This window comes from Phyllopteryx taeniolatus, chromosome 1, assembly GCF_024500385.1.
Source record: "Phyllopteryx taeniolatus isolate TA_2022b chromosome 1, UOR_Ptae_1.2, whole genome shotgun sequence".
Lineage (NCBI taxonomy): Eukaryota > Metazoa > Chordata > Actinopteri > Syngnathiformes > Syngnathidae > Phyllopteryx > Phyllopteryx taeniolatus.
The window spans coordinates 47,533,830-47,551,243 of NC_084502.1; the positions used below are offsets into that span (position 1 = coordinate 47,533,830).

General features: G+C 45.0%; 3 protein-coding genes across 8 annotated transcripts in view; 2 read left to right on the forward strand and 1 right to left on the reverse strand.

The window, feature by feature from the left end:
* Positions 1–150: 150 nt before the first annotated feature.
* Positions 151–12,318, forward strand: fastkd2 (FAST kinase domains 2). Of its 4 annotated transcripts, none has more exons than XR_009792002.1 (12): positions 151–279; positions 643–1,152; positions 1,229–1,332; positions 1,438–1,546; positions 3,112–3,235; positions 3,344–3,483; positions 3,880–4,052; positions 4,170–4,333; positions 4,418–4,654; positions 4,825–4,885; positions 6,998–10,067; positions 10,461–10,575. XR_009792002.1 is itself a non-coding variant. In XM_061798967.1 (11 exons), the coding sequence occupies exons 1-11, from the start codon at positions 520–522 to the stop codon at positions 10,796–10,798; spliced, it is 1,962 nt and encodes a 653-aa protein (XP_061654951.1). In that variant the 5' UTR covers positions 163–519; the 3' UTR covers positions 10,799–12,318. The 4 variants fall into 4 exon arrangements, 1 of the variants encoding a protein (XP_061654951.1); XR_009792006.1 differs by having other exon boundaries at positions 948–1,152; XR_009792001.1 differs by having other exon boundaries at positions 154–1,152.
* si:dkey-1h24.6 (T-cell-specific surface glycoprotein CD28) lies at positions 11,631–14,269 on the reverse strand. The gene is made up of 4 exons (XM_061799001.1): positions 13,823–14,269; positions 13,369–13,695; positions 12,065–12,186; positions 11,631–11,768 (listed from the first exon to the last, which is right to left on the reverse strand). Exons 1-4 carry the CDS (start codon positions 13,902–13,904, stop codon positions 11,655–11,657), a joined length of 645 nt encoding a protein of 214 aa, XP_061654985.1. The 5' UTR covers positions 13,905–14,269; the 3' UTR covers positions 11,631–11,654.
* Positions 14,270–14,412: 143 nt separating this feature from the next.
* raph1b (Ras association (RalGDS/AF-6) and pleckstrin homology domains 1b) overlaps positions 14,413–17,414 on the forward strand; it is a 49,681-nt gene continuing 46,679 nt past the window's right edge. For 2 of the 3 annotated variants that reach the window (XM_061798926.1, XM_061798935.1), the window contains exon 1: positions 14,414–14,798. The gene's annotated coding sequence lies outside the window, so the exon portion shown is untranslated. Of the gene's footprint in view, positions 14,799–17,414 lie in introns of all 3 variants that reach the window. The other variant, XM_061798902.1, reaches the window with a different exon arrangement.

Here is a 17,414-nt window from a genome sequence, read left to right on the forward strand (position 1 = left end):
AAAATTTTCATACCAGACCGGCGGAGGGACTGATTAAAACGGTGCACACATCTCGATGAGGCACGTTATTACAATCCCACGGACGTTCCTGGCAGGACACGCCCTGCTCAAATATTACTGGCTCCACTCCACGATGATTGGCTGCTGTATCCGGTAGTGGGACCTGCGTATCCTGCGCTTTCCACGATGATGGACCCAATCATATTACAGCAGGGCTTGTTTTGCCAGGAACGTCCGTGGGATTCCGAATAACGCCGATGCGGCACTTGAAAGCGTCAGGTAAAATATCCATAAAAACATTCCCGAAATGATTTACAGTGCCGTGTTTTCTCGCTTAAATGACATAACTTTAAGTTGAAAGCACTGACATGGTGTACTGGTTAGTTGTCGCTGAGCAAACATTATCTTATCTAGCATGTGTTTACAGGCTTTTTGTTCATTGTTGACCTTGGCGTAATTTCAACAGACCGACCTACTTATTTATTACTTATTTGAGCCCAGTTGCCAACTTAGTGGAGAATGTCACTGTGGGTGACACAGGCGGTCATGAGGCGGTCTCTACGCTCCTGCGTCTATTCGGTCAAACACTGCAGCCCTATCGTGACAGTTTCAGACATGAACACATGTTCCTCCAACCAACAGTTGGTTCACATTGATGGCACAAGGCAAATCCACCCGTGGCGGGTTACCAATTTCAACGGTTTAGTGAGGTTCCACTCGCAGGATTCCAGTTTGGGACCAGAGAAAACTGAGCTTGTATCTACTCCAGTGGCGGGGTCCTTAGTTATGGAAGAGGTCCAGTCCCCCTCAGGCCAGAGACAGAGGAGATCCCCTTTCTTTGAGCACCTGCAGCACTGTGGCTCCCCATCAGATGTGCTTAACCTCAGGCAACAATATAAACCCTCACCTCGACAAATTAGCAACTGCCTTACGCACATGTGGGCCAGCATCAAGAAGATGTCTGATGAGCAGCGGCGCTGTGAGCTCCAGCTGATGTTGGAGCATCCCGCATTTGACCAGCTCCTGCAAGATGCCATGACCGCTGTGGGCTCCATGCGAAATGAAGACTTGGCTTACTGTCTCCTGGCTATGGTGAATCTGGGTGTGCCCCAACGAAGCCGTGTGGTCCAACTGTACCTCCGTGCCTGCCAGGTAGATAGACCTCATGCAAACTTAATTTAACGACTTTATTTCATTTGATAATTGTTTTCTTGTTGCTCACTGACAGGAGATGTTGAATGACTTTGATGAGAAGAGTCTGTCCATTTTGGCCTCGTGTCTGGAACAGATGGTGAACACGCCCATTGTTGATGCACTGAAACAAGGCTTGAGGTCAGCCTTAGTTTTGAGTTAAAACAATATTGTGCTGTTTTGTTGGATAGTGTATTAGCTCTACCTTTTCAGATCATGTTGCAATGTTTTTTTTTGCTGCTCCAGGTTGGTAGTTGAGGCGTCTCTTCCCAGGATACAGAATGTTTTGGCGCTCCAGACCGTGATGCGTCTCTTGGGTAAAGATATGTCGCTTGACGTCAAACGGAAACTTGAGGTATGTTCCCGAATGGTTAATGGTAGGTGTATTTTAACAAGGAGGGACGGAATATGAAAAATAAAAGCTAGAAAATCACATAAAAGATTACAAATAATTTTGCAGTTCATTGAGGGAAATAACCCTATCAAACCCCCTATCAAAACATGACTTGGTGGAGAACCGCTTGCTGGTCAGTACAGAGGTCAGACATTTCTTGTAGTTGATCACCAGGTTGGCACACATCTCGGGAACAATTTTGGACCACTTCTCTTTGCAGATGCTCTCCTAATCCTTCAGGTTTTGAGGCTGTGCCTTGGTAACTCGAAGCTTTCAGCTCCCGCTACAGATTTTCTATGGGATTTAGGTCCGGAGACTGGCTAGGCCACTCCATGATCTTAATGTGCTTTCATATACTTGGCTGTGCGCTTTGGGTCATTGTCATGCTGCAAGCCCTATCCTCAAGCCATTTTAGGTTTTCTGGCTGAGAGAAGGAGGTTGTCACCCAGCATTTCACATTACAAGGCTCCATCCATATTTCCCTCAATGCAGTGAAGTTGATCTGTCCCCTTTGCAGAGCCCCTCTCCAAAGTGTTCTCTGTCAATTGACTGTCTGTTGTCGTACTAGAGCGGCTCCAACTACCGGAGACAAATTCCTTGTGTGTTTTTGGACATACTTGGAAAATAAAGATGATTCTGATTCTGAGAAACACCCCTGAAGCATGACCAAATCACCTTCACCCAATCATTCTCTGAATCATTCAGGTGTTCATTGGCAAACTTGTGCCTTCTTGACCATGGGGACCTTACAGGCACTGCAGGGTGTTGATCCATTACGGCGTAGTGTGTTTCCAATGGTTTTCTTGGTGACTGTGGTCCCAGCTGCCTTAAAATCATTAACAAGCTCCTCGCATGTAGTTCTGGGCTGCTGCTTAACCTTTCTCATGATCATTGATACACCACAAGGTGAAATCCTGCGAGGAGCCCCAGACTGAGGGAGATTGACAGTCATTTTATGTTTATTCCATTTTCTAATTATTTTACCAACAGCTGTCTCCTTCTCACCCAGCCTCTTGCCAATCGTTTTTTTTTTTCATTTGATTTCCTCAAAAATGCACAATTCAGTTTGACTGTGTTCCAGCATATTATAACACACACAATGCATTTTCATTGCAAGTGAATGTCATTCTTCACGCTGAAAACAAGAAAAAGTAGAACTTTAATTAAACTAACTCTAATATTAAACCTAGTTAGTTATTACATAAAAACTTTACACATCATTTGAGATCTACTGGCTACGGTCTAAGACTACGAAATGAAAATTGAAATGAAATTGTATTTTGGTACAGTTAAAAACTTTTGTGAGCTGAGGCATTTTTTTGTAATTTCTCATAGAAAAAAATAAAACATGAAAACATAAATGCAGCATTTGCTAAAGAAGAGATATATATTATAAAGGTGTGTCATTTGTTGCTGTTGCAAAGGAGGGCTTTGCTCTTCTGAGTGCTATTCTAACACCAAATCTTCATGTTTGTCATGGTCATTTTTAGCGCAAAAGCATTAACCTGAATTATTTGAACTTTCAGCGAAAAGCCTTATCAATGACAGAGCAGTTCACCCTTCCCAACACACAGTACTTGATCTCCACCATGGCCAAGATGGGCTTCTATTCCAAATCACTGCTGGATATCTGCAGTCAGAGAATTACAGGTATGATAAATTGCTACCTACAGTAATTCCAATGAGCTAAGCTTGACAGTAAGAAATGAAACATCTTGCTATTGACCCACCTGTTGTCCCTGCATGTGATTTGCACAGAAAACCTCCATGGAATCCCATTTAACAGACTGCTAACAGTGTTGCTGTCGTGTCGGGAGCTGCACTACAAAGACTTTGCCCTGCTTACTGGCATCTCGGACTACATTGCCTCCACATTAGACATATGGACTCAAAAGGAGGTACTGGCTCTTTCGATGATTTGTGACATTGTAATGTTTTTTATTATTGCTGCATGAGATTTATTTTTTTGGTTTATGAGTTCCACACCAAATAGTTTCAGTATTTTGTTAACGTTTAAGTGCATTTTGTCGGAACATCAGTCAAGAATGGCTCCCTGTGAAGAACTTAGTTATAAACTGTGGATCCACTGTTTATATTCCTCTCTCATCTTGTAACGATACTCACATGAGATCAAATAACGTCAGTCAGACTTGATTCATTAGATTGTCCATCCATTTTCCGTACCGCTTATCCTATTCATTAGATTATTCAGTTCAAAATGGCAACAATGTAGATTTTTGTGGTCGGTTTAAAAACAAATCTCATCTTCACTCACTTGTCTCACTGTACTCCAGGTAGTCCTCTTCCTGTCCGTCTTTGAGAGCCTTGCCTTTTGTCCTGCAGCATTGATGGCGACGTTTTCCGAAAGAATCATCGCCAATCCAGGCGCTTTGTCGCTTCAAGACCTTCTCTGTGTCCTCAAAGTGTACTCGTCCCTCAACTCTTGCCTGCAGCATGACAGAGAGCAGTATGTTTTTTATTACATTATAGTTTCTCAGCTAATAGACAATACACAACAACAGATTCAGCTGTATACTGGTTTCATAAAGCTGATGTTCTGCTGTCTGCCCTTGTGTTGCCCCAGGTTTCTGCAGAGTCTCAGCCAGGCTCTGGATTTCTACCTGCCCAGGATGTCTGGTTACGAACTGTTAAAGGCTTGTTATTGTCTCTGCCTTCTTGGTCACTTCCCATCCATGCCACTGCAGAAACTCCTACAGGGTACCACCCTGGAGATGCTGAGTAGCAGAGGTCTGGGCCACAGTTGTTAAATCAGCGATTAAAAAAAACAATTTAATAAAAAAAAAATCTTAATCATCTGAATTACCTCTACAGCAGTGAAGTATCTCAGGAAACAGGAGCAAATGTTTCAGACTTTGCACCTGTGCCTCCATCTTGACCAGCCTGTTCTCCCTCGGCCATTGAGTGTCCCTGCACCTATGCTGGGAGAAGTGAGATGCGGTGGTCCACCTGCCAATCAGCGGCTCTCGCAACTCCTACAAAGGGTGTTGTCCGACCAAGCAAATGTAGTGCTAGAGGAAATGGTGGTGGTAGAGAACTTATACTTCATAGGTAATAGAAGAGGCATTATTATTATAGCTTCTGTTATGATAAATCATGGAACCCAAACGCTGGGAGAAAATACAGGTTTTGTACTATGTACAGTATACATACGTATATGATTGCTTAAAAACATAATTCAGTCTCAAATAACAAGGATATTTTTTTGCATTGACTCTTAGATGGCGTGATAAGCAAACCCGTGGCAAAACAAGCCTCAAGTGAAGAAACACAAGCACAAAGGTAAGATCTGTGTGAGCAAGCACGTATTCTTCTTCCGCTTATCCTGGGTTGGGTTGTTGAGGCAGGAGCTTAAACCCCCCCTCCTCCTACCTGTGCACTTGGTCCAGCACTTCCTAGGGTAGTTGGAACACACCCTCCTGTCCCCCCTGACCACCACCAGAGGCACTGAACCCCAGACCCCTGTTACCTCCTCATTGGAAGGCATGTCAGTAGAATTGAGATCTTCAAAGTTGCAGCTTGATGGCATCCGTCACTGCAGTGTCCACCAACAGGTTAATTTATTACCGCCACAACAGGCACCGACCGCCTTACGGCCACAACTCTGCTCAGCTGCCTCAATAATGGAGGCATGGAACATGGCTCACCCTGACTTAATGTCCCCAGGCTGCTCTGGACGTGGTCAAGGTTCTGTCGGAGGTGGCCTGTCATTGCTCATGTGAGCATTGAAGTCCCCTAACAGATTGAGGAAATCTCCAGCAGCAGTGCTCTCTAGTATTGATGCACCGAAATTTCGGCGGCTGAAATGTTTTGGCCGAAAATGACGCAAAAGTGTTTTCGGTTTCGGCTGGAAAATCCCAAAAGTGGATTTTTCATTTCTGACTTTAGTCAACAAAATAAAACGGCCAAAGTAACATGTTTTATATTGCCGCTACTGCTTAGCTCTGCTGTGACCACGCAAGCCTGTACATTGAATATTTTCAAACGATTTGTTATTAACAAGCAATGCTTAGGATGGCTTTGCTGACTATCCAGTTGAACTGACTAGGAGGTCACTATTGTACACAAAGCCTACAGTCACGGTTTGATGAAATTATAAATTAACCATGAATGTGAAAGGTAAATAACACACACATTCAACTAGCTAGTTGTAAGATAAGCACACATTAACAACAAATGTTGTTGTAAATGTCTTTATTACTGCAATAATTCAAATTCTCATGTCGTAATTAATTGTAGGAACCGCGTGGCTTTGCCGTCATCATGTTAGCGGCTAGTCCAAACTGGAGCATCCTAACCTCGCTGCTTTCCGCTGATCGGCGAAGGGGAATGCTTGTTGCATGCTATTGTGCGCCGCTCCAGCTACCTAAATATGATGCCAAGCCGCCGAGGCAAACGTGCGCCTCGCATCCGTTATAAGCAGCATAAGTCACTAATCATCACCTCCATGACGGCCAATAAACTACAATTTTAGAGTATTGTTATCACGAAGAGAGGCTGAAGGATAAGCTGGAATTGACATGCTAGTGGCTAAGCTGTCGTGACAGTTGCAAAAACACCAAAATAAGTGATTGGGTGGTACAGTATACTTGTCACTTAGGACAGGCTGAAACCACATTATAGTGGAGATTAGCCAATTTTGAAGAGCAGAATAGCAGGCAAATTAGTTCGTGGTTATCGAGGAAAATACTGTAATATACGATAATGCAAGATAGCTGCACAGGAACCAGAAACCAGAAATGAATTAGTACGTCACCGCCTCTACATCACTTGAGAAAATGAGCCTATAAATTTAAAATACATTAATATTTATAATCCATTATATCCTTTATTAGTCCCACAGTGGGGAAATTTGAGTCATTTCAGCAGCAATAGTGGGGTACAGGAAATACAAAAAGAGCATTCAAGAGATTACTTTTGGCTGCAAATGTATCTGCCATTCAAAGGTTAATGCAAAAAATACATTGAAATAACAAATATTAAAACCATAATTTAATAGTTATAGCATAATTATTGTGAAATTGAACAGCATGCAGAATTATTTTTGTCCTATTGAATCACATACCGCAATAGCTGTCCAGCAGTAATGTTCTTGACATAATTTTTAAAATATGGAAATTCAGACTAAATGTATTTCTATATGTTGGCAGCTTGTCAGTCATAGTCATAAATTCAATTACTAATTTGAATAGTTTTCTAATTAATAATTGGTGAGTTTGATTTATTTTAATATTTCAATTAATGTAAAGCGCTTTGTGATGCATTTTGTTTGTATGGAAAGCGCTTACAAGTAAATAATTCTTTCCAGTGTTTCGACCTTCGTTTTTCAGCCTTAGGGGTTTTATTTTGGGTTTATGCGAATAATTTTTATTTCTCTGCATCACTCCTCTCCAGCATTCCATTCATCCATCCATCCATCCAACCATTTTCTACTGGTTATCCGAGGTCAGGTCATGGGGGCAGTAGCTTTAGCAGAGACGCCGAGCCTTCCCTCTCCCCAGCCACTTTATCCAACTCTTCCAGGGAAGATCCCGAGGCGGTCACAGGCCAGCCAAGAGACGTATTCTCTCCAGCGTGTCCTGGGTCATCCCCGGGGTCTCCTCGCGGCGGGATGTGCCTGGAACACCTCACCAGGGAGGCGTCCGGGAGGCATCCGAATCAGATGCCCCAGCCGCCTCATCTGGCTCCTCTCGATGTGGAGGAGCAGCGGCTCTACGCTGAGATCCTCCCGGATGACCGAGCTTCTCACCCTATCTCTAAGGGAGAGCCCGGACACCCTGCGGAGGAAACTAATTTCGGCCGCTTGTATCCGGGATCTTGTTCTTTCGGTCACAACCCACAGCTCATGACCATAGGTGAGGGTAGGAACGTAGATCGACCGGTAAATTGAGAGCTTCGCCTTTCGGCTTAGCTCCTTCTCCACCACAACAGACCGATACAAAGTCCGCATCACTGCAGACGCTGAATCGATCCGACTGAGGACCACGGTCTCAGATTTGGAGGAGCTGAATCTCATCCCAGCCGCTTCACACTCTGCTGCGAACCGCTCCAGTAAGAGTTGGAGATCACGGCTTGATGAAGCCAACAGAACCACATAATCTGCAAAAAGCACAGATGCAATTCTGAGGCCACCAAGCCGGACCCCCTCTACGCCTAGGCTGCTACTCCAACCCTCACAGAGTACGACTTATTGCCGGCAATGCGGACCAAACTCTGACACTGGTCGTACAGGGACCGAACAGCCCGTATCAGGCGGTGCGGTACCCCATACTCATGAAGCACCCCCCACAGGACTCCCCGAGGGACACGGTCGAACGCCTTCTCCAAGTCCGCAAAACACATGTAGACGGGTTGGGCGACCTCCCATGGACCCTCAAGGACCCTGCCGAGGGTGTAGAGTTGGTCCACTGTTCCACGGCCAGGACGAAAACCACACTGCTCCTCCTGAATCTGAGATTCGACTTCCCGACGGACCCTCCTCTCCAGCACCCCTGAATAGACCTTACCAGGGCGGCTGAGGAGTATGATTCCCCCTGTAGTTGGAACACACCCTCCGGTCCCCCTTCTTATAAAGGGGGACCACCACCCCAGTCTGCCAATCCAGAGGCACTGTCCCTGATGTCCACGCGATGTTGCACAGGTGTGTCAACCAGGACAGCCCCACAACATCCAGAGCCTTTAGGAACGCCGGGCGAATCTCATCCACCCCCGGGGTCTTGCCACTGAGGAGCTTTTTTACCACCTCCGTGACCTCAAGCCCAGAGATAGGAGAGCCCGTGTCAGAGACCCCAGCCTCTGCTTCCTTATGGGAAGGCGTGTCGGTGGCATTGCCCGATCCCCACAATACACAGTGTCGATGGTACACTGCTTCCTCCTCCTGAGACGCCGGATGGTGGATCAGAATTTCCTCGAAGCCGTCCAGAAGTCTTTTTCCATGGGCTCACCGAACTCCTCCCATGCCCGAGTTTTTGCTTCAGTGACCACCAAAGCTGCATTCCGCTTGGCCAGCCGGTACCCATCAGCTGCCTCAGGAGTCCCACAGGCCAAAAAAAGCCCGATAGGACTCTCTTCTTCAGTTTGACGGCATCCCTCACGGAGATTACTGCCACAACAGGCACCGAACACCTTATGGCCACAGCTCCAGGCGGCCGCCTCAGCAATGGAGGTGTGGAACATGGTCCACTCAGACTCGATGTCCCCCGCCTCCCCCGTGAGCAAAGTTGTGCCGGAGGTGGGAGTTGAAACTCCTTCTGACATGGGATTCTGCCAGACGTTCCCAACAGAGCTTCAGAATACGTTTGGGCCTGCCAAGTCGGACCGGCATCTTCCCCCATCATTGGAGCCAACTCACCACCAGGTGGTGACCGCTTGACAGCTCTGCCCCTCTCTTCACCCGAGTATCCAAGACATGTGGCTGCAAGTCCGATGACCCGACCACAAAGTCGATCATCGAACTGCGACCTAGGGTGTCATGGTGCCAAATGCATGTGTGGACACCCTTATGCTTGAACATGGTGTTCGTTATGGACAATCCGTGACGAGCTCAGAAATCCAATAACAGAACACCGCTCAGATTTTGATGAGGGGGACCGTTCCTCCCAATCACGCCCTTCCAGGTCTCACTCTTATTGCCCAAGTGAGCATTGAAGTCCCCCAGCAGAACGATGGAGTCCCAACCGGGAGGCAGAGGGAGGCTACCCTCTCGTCCACCGGGGTGAACCCCAACGTACAGGCGCCGAGCCGGGGGGCAATAAGTATACCCACACCTGCTCGGCGCCTCTCACCGTGGGCAACTCCAGAGACAAAGAGAGTCCAACCCCTCTCAAGAGGACTGGTACCAGAGCCCAAGCTGTGTGTGGAGGCGAGTCTGACTAAAGCTAGTCGGAACTTCTCGACCTCACACACCAGCTCGGACTCCTTCCCTGCCAGAGAGGTGACATTTCACGTCCCTTGAGCCAGCTTCTGATCGGATCGCCAAGGTCCCTGCCTTCGGCCACCACCCAACTCACACTGCACCCGACCCCTATGGGCCCTCCCACAGGTGGTGATTCCATGGGAAGCCCATCCCATTCAAGGATTTCAAAAAATGGTGGGAACTTCTGTTTGCTGCACAGGCACAAACAACATGCAGGAAATAGGGTGGGCGGGCTGCCCTCTCGTCCAACGGGGTGAACCCCAACGTCTAGGCACCAAACTGTGGGGCAACAAATATCCACACACCTCTTTGGCACCTAGGGCAAATGCAGAGTGGAAGAGATCCCTCTCAAGAGACTGGCCCAAGCCACAGGCTCTCAAACTTGCACAGCAGCTCAGGCTCCTTTCCTGCCAGAGGTGATGGTCCACATCCCTACAGTCAGCATCAGCAGCCGGAGATCAGACCACCAACTGGTTCCTGCTTTCGGTCTCCATCCAGCTCACACTGCACCCGACCCCTTTGGTCCCTCCAACGGGTGGTGAGCCAATGGTGAGGACGACCCACTTTACCTCTTTGGACTGTACCGGGTGAGTGCATGCACAGCTCCCAGGTCTGGGTGCGTCAACTGTTCTTTGTCTTTGTTGGGGTACTTTAGTGACTCACTGTCCACACAAGCACCTGATTGCCCTCTGTGACCTTACTGCTCTTCCAGTGTGATAGGTGACGGCTCAAGGAATGGCAACTCGGCTACTTTTTAGATTTCTTAAATTAGTCCGAAGATAGCTGGGATAGGCTCCAGCAGCCCGCGACCATAGTGAGGATAAGCGGTAAAAGAAAATTGATGGATGGATAGTTGTGTTGAAGTTGTCCTGAACAACTCACAACTGCCTTTCTTCAAAATGGACCCTCCTAAGCTATAGAACTCTTTTGTCATTGTTCTAGATTGGCAGTTCTTTGTCTGGCTCCCTCTGCTTTCTGCTTTGGTACATCTCAACCGCGAGGTCCACTGGCTGTCAAGCTTCGCCATCTAAAGATTTTAGGATATAATCCAATTATGGTAAGATTCTAATTTTGAATCACTAGTCATAATAATACTTCATATCTATTTCTTGAATTTAGAAGCTCCTTGACCCAAATATACCATAGTACTTAGTGATCCCATCCTCTTCCCTCCCCAGATAACAGAACAGGATTTGAAGTCTGAAGAGAAGGCAGCACAACTCCTCACAGCACAAATCTTTCCGGAAAGGCCAGCCCCAAGCTTGACAATCAGCATCTAATGATCTGTGCCGTTATCACAAAGGTTGATGATCAGATGATCTGCGAATATGCTACCACGTGTAGATTATCCTGTTTTTGTAAATTTTGTATTACTTATTCAAACCATCAAATGTACCCAAAGCTGAGATATTTAATCAGTCAATTAACATTTTATGAGACTGTTACTAATCTCTGCTCCAGTTTCTCCCGTAGATTTTAATTATTTAATTTACCAAATATGTACTATATGCTGATAGTTTTTCTGCTTGCACTTAGTGCCAGTTCTCATAGTAAGTTTGCAGAAACGGTGAGCGAACTGTTTCGATGCAGCCACATTTGCAGAAACCTAAGGAAGAGGAAACTTGTGGTACAAACAGGAAATTTTGCAGTTGCATTGTTTTATACAGATTTTGTTTTTTTAGTACAGTTTAAGTATTCTGAGATCTTCCTTAGTACTTTGAAAACAAACTGCTGCCTCAATTTCAGAAGGAACAAAAATGCTCAAGATAAAGTCATTTGTACAATATAATGTAGCATTTGAGTTGAATGCATTTTTTAGGCCAGAAAAAACAACAACATCATTTTGTGGTTAAAAGTACCATGGGGGCTTCTGAAATTGTGGTCACAATGCTTAAAGAGAACCCCCATGGGTGGTGAATACATTTGAACACCACCTTCAATATTCAGCCACAAAAGAGCGTCCAACCACAGTTGTATGAATGAGTGTAAGTCGCAGGAGGTTTTTATTTGTATTTTGCACAACCTCAACTCAAAGAACTGGCCTCAATTAACAAAGCTTCAGGGTATACAGTAATAACATAATACAGTTGCCTTCAGCGTAAATAAGAGTGAGCATCTCAGGAGACATTTGGGTTCTCAAATGTGGTGATGTCGAGTGTTCCTAAAGGCTCGCTCCCTCCTACGCTGGCTGGTGACACTGGGTTTTGTGTTAACGTAGTCATTTTGGAAATCTGCCTGCCGATCAGTGGCCTGAAAATGTATTAAAAAAAATGTTTTAAAAAGAAATAACTAAACTGCACCCAAGGCTCAGATGGCAGACTGTACATATGCAACAAAAATAATGTGATGTGGCCATTACACCTACAGGAAGTAAGTTCACATATGAGAAAATGCATTTGGTCCAGTTCACAACATTTTTTTTTTTTTTTTGTCCATTCATTCCAAAAAACATTTGTGAGCTCTGATGCTGGCTCCGAATATCTGTTCTAGTCCATCGCTAAGGTGTTGTATTAACAAGTTTACATACTCATTCAGATGCATCTTACCCAGTTGACCACAGCGATAATGGTAATGATGATGCTATAGATGCAGAGAATTCCAAGCACAGGGATCCAAATCATGAGGTCTCCATTGCCCACTTTGGTTTTCCCGGTGCTGCAATGGTGACCTAAAAGAACAAGTTCAATATGTGTGCTGTATTTGTATTGAATGTGTCAGGCGTTTTTTTGATGCCAGGGTTCCTACGCAAGTATGGAATTTGAATACAAATAAAATAAATAAAATTTCCAGGTCTGAAAAAGTATGGAAAATTGGGGAACTATTTTATGGAAAAATATTCATGTTTCCGAGACTGTTACAACAGCTCTGTTTTCTAAAACAAAAATGATGAATATCTAAAATATATATATAGTGTAGATTTGTATTTATTTATTTTTTGTTTGTTTCTGTCAGAGCACGCAGTATTCTACCATGGTTTTGGTGAATATTCGATTCTGATTGGCTCAGAAAATTCCATCTGTGTAGATTATCAACTGATAATGGCCTGCGGGACCATTGCGACAGATGTATTTGTGTGGATGTTTTGTCTTGTGTTGTTTATTATGTTGTGTGCATTGTTCTTTGTCTTGGACCCCCTCTAAAAAGAGATGATTCATCTCAAGGGGTACCTCCTTAATAATAAAGGTATAATAATTATTATAATAATGTACACCCTTCGAATATCTCAAGTAGGTCCTGTCAAAAAAATCTAATTAATGCGCAGCACCCTTAGCCGTGGCCGACTGGTTAGAGCGTCAGCCTCACAGTTCTGAGGAGCGGGGTTCAAATCCCCGGCCCCGCCTGTGTGGAGTTTGCATGTTCTCCCCGTGCCTGCGTGGGTTTTCTCCGGGCACTCCGGTTTCCTCCCACATCCCAAAAACATGCACGTTAATTGAAAACTCTAAATTGCCCGTAGGTGTGACTGTGAGTGCGACTGGTTGTTTGTTGGTATGTGCCCTGCGATTGGCTGGCAACCAGTTTAGGGTGTACCCCGCCTCCTGCCCGATGATAGCTGGGATAGGCTCCAGCACGCCCGCGACCCAAAAACAATAATGAGTGATTTAATCATTTACTTTATTTGGTGATTACAACACCTTTGATGACTCAGATGAGCAATTGAGGAAAAGAAATACTATGAAATTTAAATCAACCGTGAATTTAATTTAATAATTATTATATTAATTAATAATTATTATTATTAATAATGATAAATTAATTAATAATAATTCAAGCCTGGAAATTAGGGTGTGAACAAAGTATGGAATTTAGAAATGTTCAATGTGTCGGAACCCTGTGATGCGCCTCTGCTTACCCTCCACATGCACCAGTATCCTCACAGCACTCATCTGTGTTTTGAAGGGAGGTGGGAACGTCACCATGCCCTCACACCTGTAGAGTCCACCTTTTCTGGCCGTCTCTCCAGTAAGGACAAAGCTGACGGATGTGTTGGCCTCACGTAGCACCAAATCAGCGCTGGTGTTGGATTCACAGTCCAACGCGTTGTTAGTGTAATTGCACTTTTGGTTGTAAATCACTTGCTCATCCTTTAGAAGCGCAAATGTCACATCCTCGCCGGCCATCTTTGGACACGGGACCGAGACTGTGGCTGGATCGTGTCTACACACAGCGTGTAGCTCATCTGGTGAAGAAAACAGCATCAGGATTCAGAATTTTGCAAAGTGTCACAATTCACTCAATTGCTGGTGGCGCGAAAGAGTCATTCTCGTCTGAATATTTGTTACAATGAAACCCAGTGGAGTACTTACATTGGCAGGGACACTGCCTCTGCGTTGTGCCGGCTGGAGAGAACCTGTACCCCAGGAGGATCACAATCACCCAGGCCCTCATTTTCAAACTTAAGCGGTGAGGATAATTTGCTTTGTGTCGTTCCCTCAACTGCCAATGACAAGTTTGTCTTCAAGACATCATGTGAAGGAAAACGCCTGCTTAAGTTTCCACTCTCTCCTTGTGTGACCTGTCACCTACGTCATGAGCACATCATCACAAACATGCAGAGTAGATTCAAGGCGAGCCTTGTACTCGGTAAAGCCACTGGATGGCAACACAACATTGTGTTCTGATAAACCTGTTGACGTTTGACACCGTCGTACACCGTGAAACAGCCTAATTATATATTTTTTAAATGTTTGTCATTCTTAGGTGAAATGGATGAGAGGAGCCTGGAGTTGGCGGTGCCAGGTGGATTAAAAAAAAAAAAAAAACAGTTGTAGCCAATCCATTGGCCTTAATTTGTGTGTTGGAGGCAGTGCCTGGTGGCGTCATGTTTCTGTATGTATTTAGGTTGGTTTTGTATATAACACAAGGCACGTGTATAATTGTATTTCAGACAGAAACAAGAGCGACATTGCGTATCCGTGCACCGACGCGACAATTTGGTGCGAGACTTCTATGTCCGATTATGCGTCGGTCGTGAAGGCAGCGTGGATTGTGGGTTGGACAGGAAGCGACGGGGACGCGCAGCGTGTCCCCGAGGCGGCCAGGGAGAAGAATGGCCAGCGGTTGGGATACATAGAGACGAGATTGAGCGTGAAAACACGACGATGACGGGCACTTTGAAGTAGTTTTATTATTAATATTATTTATTTTTTTCAACCTTTTCCAAACGGCTCCTCCCCTTAGACCCAAGAAGTGTCACGCATCTTTCCCACACGACTGTTATATTCCTCCCAGGGGAAGGAGACAACCGGAGGAGAGGATTCTCTTTGTGAATCCCATTTAACTGTAAGTATTTTTAAAATGTTTTTTTAATTTTAATTGACTGCCCTGACGTGTGTATGTGTTCTAATCTCCTTTTTTGACTTTACGTGTGATGTTCGGGAACGCCCTTTTGAGGTCAGACACATTATTGAATTGATCCATGTGTTTATCGCTGTGCCGCACGCCGTTGATGATAGAGAAGCAGCAGCCTTGCCGCATTTTATCAAACGCTATCCTGATTCTAAAGGGAGCATCTGTAAATCCTCTGTAAACGGGCTGTGTGAGCCCCCCATTGGGGCCATTGAATGACTCTTCTTGGGGGAGAAGGGGTGTTTGGGCCGCCTGTGAAAAGGCAATTGCGTTTTTTTTTGTTTTTGCTGTACAGACAGATCATATGTTTTCTTTTAGTTTAATCGGTTACTTGACTCGTCGTGGCCGAATGGGATGTTTCGTTGCCCTGTTGTCTCTCTGGAAACGTAGTAGTCTCCACGTTGGCGGGCTTGGGTGATCAGCTTCTTTTCATGGCCGGTGGTGTTGTCGGCGTATGGCCTCATGAAAATTCATATATATATAATATATATAATATATGTTTGACTTTGAGGGGTCAAATTTAACGCATTTTCCCCCCATACCGTATATCCATTAAGTAGTAAGACTAAACACTTTAATCGCTTTCGTCTGGTGACGTCACCGACTGGGATTGGGTATCTGTGTTCACAGTAGTTAGCTTGCATTCAACGCTAACGAGCCTCAAAACTGTTGTCTGCGGTGTCAAGTCGAAGCCACAGTAGTTGGGCTTTGAACACGTATTTGTTTCAACTGGCTGGAATGACACTCCCACACTCACCCTGCGGGGTTCAAATGTTATTTGCAGGTAGCGGAATGTCATGCCAGCGTCTGGCCGGCTCCCAACCTTTTTAGACTGCAAACCTTTGTCTTTTGGACTGCCAAAGTCATCCAAGGTAGTATTCCTATCCCTCTTAACGCCCCCCTGTAGTTCTACCAAAACAATGGCCCACTTGGCCCAGACTTTTATTCCCAGACAGGGCCGGTTGTGTCCTTAAAGCATTCTTAATTTGCATTATTGGCAGTGTGGTGGCAACAGTGTGCCCCATTTGCTTACAGTGCAGTTAATGGGTAGTGAGATGACTTTTAGCTTTTATCTACTTAGTGTTTTGCAGGATTCAGATTTCACTCTACATAGAAGATGCTGAGAGTATAGCTGCAAAACCAGTGGAAACCCCAGTTTTATTGTGTAGTTTTTGTTCCTCTGGGCATGTGGCGCTGAAATATTTGTCACTCTATTGTATTGCCAACTTTGTTATTTGATGCCTTATTTTTGGATTCATAACCCAAGTTGCAGCAATAATAAATACACATACAGGGAACCTAAATAGTAGCTATTCACATGCGCTACAGTCTCTGTTAATGAAAGAAAAACCCACAGTTGTCACAGAAAAAACTTGACTTGGACAAAAAGTGATAATACATTTGAAAAAAATAATCAAGATTATCCAATGAAAGTTAGACATTGCTTTTGAATTATGGTTCAACATCCATCCATCCATTTTCTGAGCCGCTTCTCCTCACTAGGGTCGCGGGCGTGCTGGAGCCTATCCCAGCTGTCATCGGGCAGGAGGCGGGGTACACCCTGAACTGGTTGCCAGCCAATCACAGGGCACATACAAACAGACAACCATTCGCACTCACAGTCACACCTACGGGCAATTTAGAGTCTCCAATTTATGCATGTTTTTGGGATGTGGGAGGAAACCGGAGTGCCCGGAGAAAACCCATGCAGGCACGGGGAGAACATGCAAACTCCATACAGTCGGGGCCGGGGATTGAACCCGGGTCCTCAGAACTGTGAGGCTGACGCTCTAACCAGTCGGCCACTGTGCCGCTTGGTTCAACATTATGTTTAAAAAAAACCCCCCAAAAACCCAAGAAACGGGCCTGGACAAAAATTATAGTACTCTTGGAATATTTTTTTTTAATAATTTGACAATGGGGACAAATTCAAACAAGGTGTGTCCTCCAATTAGCATCGCAGGTGTCTTCAAAATGGTGTGTACCACACTAAACGTGGACCAGAGGAAGCAAAGGAGAGCGTTGTCTAAGGAGATAAGAAAGACAATTATAGACAACAGTGTTAAAAGTAAAGGCTATAAGACCATCTCAAAGAAGCTTGATGTTCCTTTAACTACTGTTGCACATATTCAGAAATTTCAGATCCGCCTGGATCTGGCCGCAAGAGGAAAATTGATGAAAAATTGAAGAGACAGATAATACTAATAGTAACAAAAGAGCCCAGAACAACCGCTAAAGAAATTAAAGGTGAACTCCAAGGTCAAGGTACATTCGTGTCAGATCACACCATCCGTCGTTGTTTGCGCCAAAGTGGGCTTCATGGGAGATGAGCTTGGATGACCTTTTAAATCGCTGTTGTAAATGAATCATAAAAAAGGCAAGACTGTAATTTGCCAAACTGCATGTTGACAAGCCACAAAGCTTCTGTGTGAATGTCCTATGGGCAGACGTGACAAAACTAACGTTTTGGCAAGGGACGTGAGCTCTATGTTCACAGACGCAAAATGAAGCATACCAAGAAAAGAACACTGTCGCTACTGTGAAACATGG

Coding starts and splice junctions, on each gene's coding strand:
- fastkd2 (XM_061798967.1), top strand. CDS start 520: ATGTCACTGTGGGTGACACAGGCGGTCATGAGGCGGTCTCTACGCTCC. Junction 1,153..1,228: donor TGTACCTCCGTGCCTGCCAG/GTAGATAGACCT, acceptor GCTCACTGACAG/GAGATGTTGAATGACTTTGA. Junction 10,576..10,696: donor TAGGATATAATCCAATTATG/GTAAGATTCTAA, acceptor TTCCCTCCCCAG/ATAACAGAACAGGATTTGAA.
- si:dkey-1h24.6 (XM_061799001.1), bottom strand. CDS start 13,904: ATGAGGGCCTGGGTGATTGTGATCCTCCTGGGGTACAGGTTCTCTCCA. Junction 13,696..13,822: donor GAGGCAGTGTCCCTGCCAAT/GTAAGTACTCCA, acceptor TTTCTTCACCAG/ATGAGCTACACGCTGTGTGT. Junction 12,187..13,368: donor GATACTGGTGCATGTGGAGG/GTAAGCAGAGGC, acceptor TTGTTCTTTTAG/GTCACCATTGCAGCACCGGG.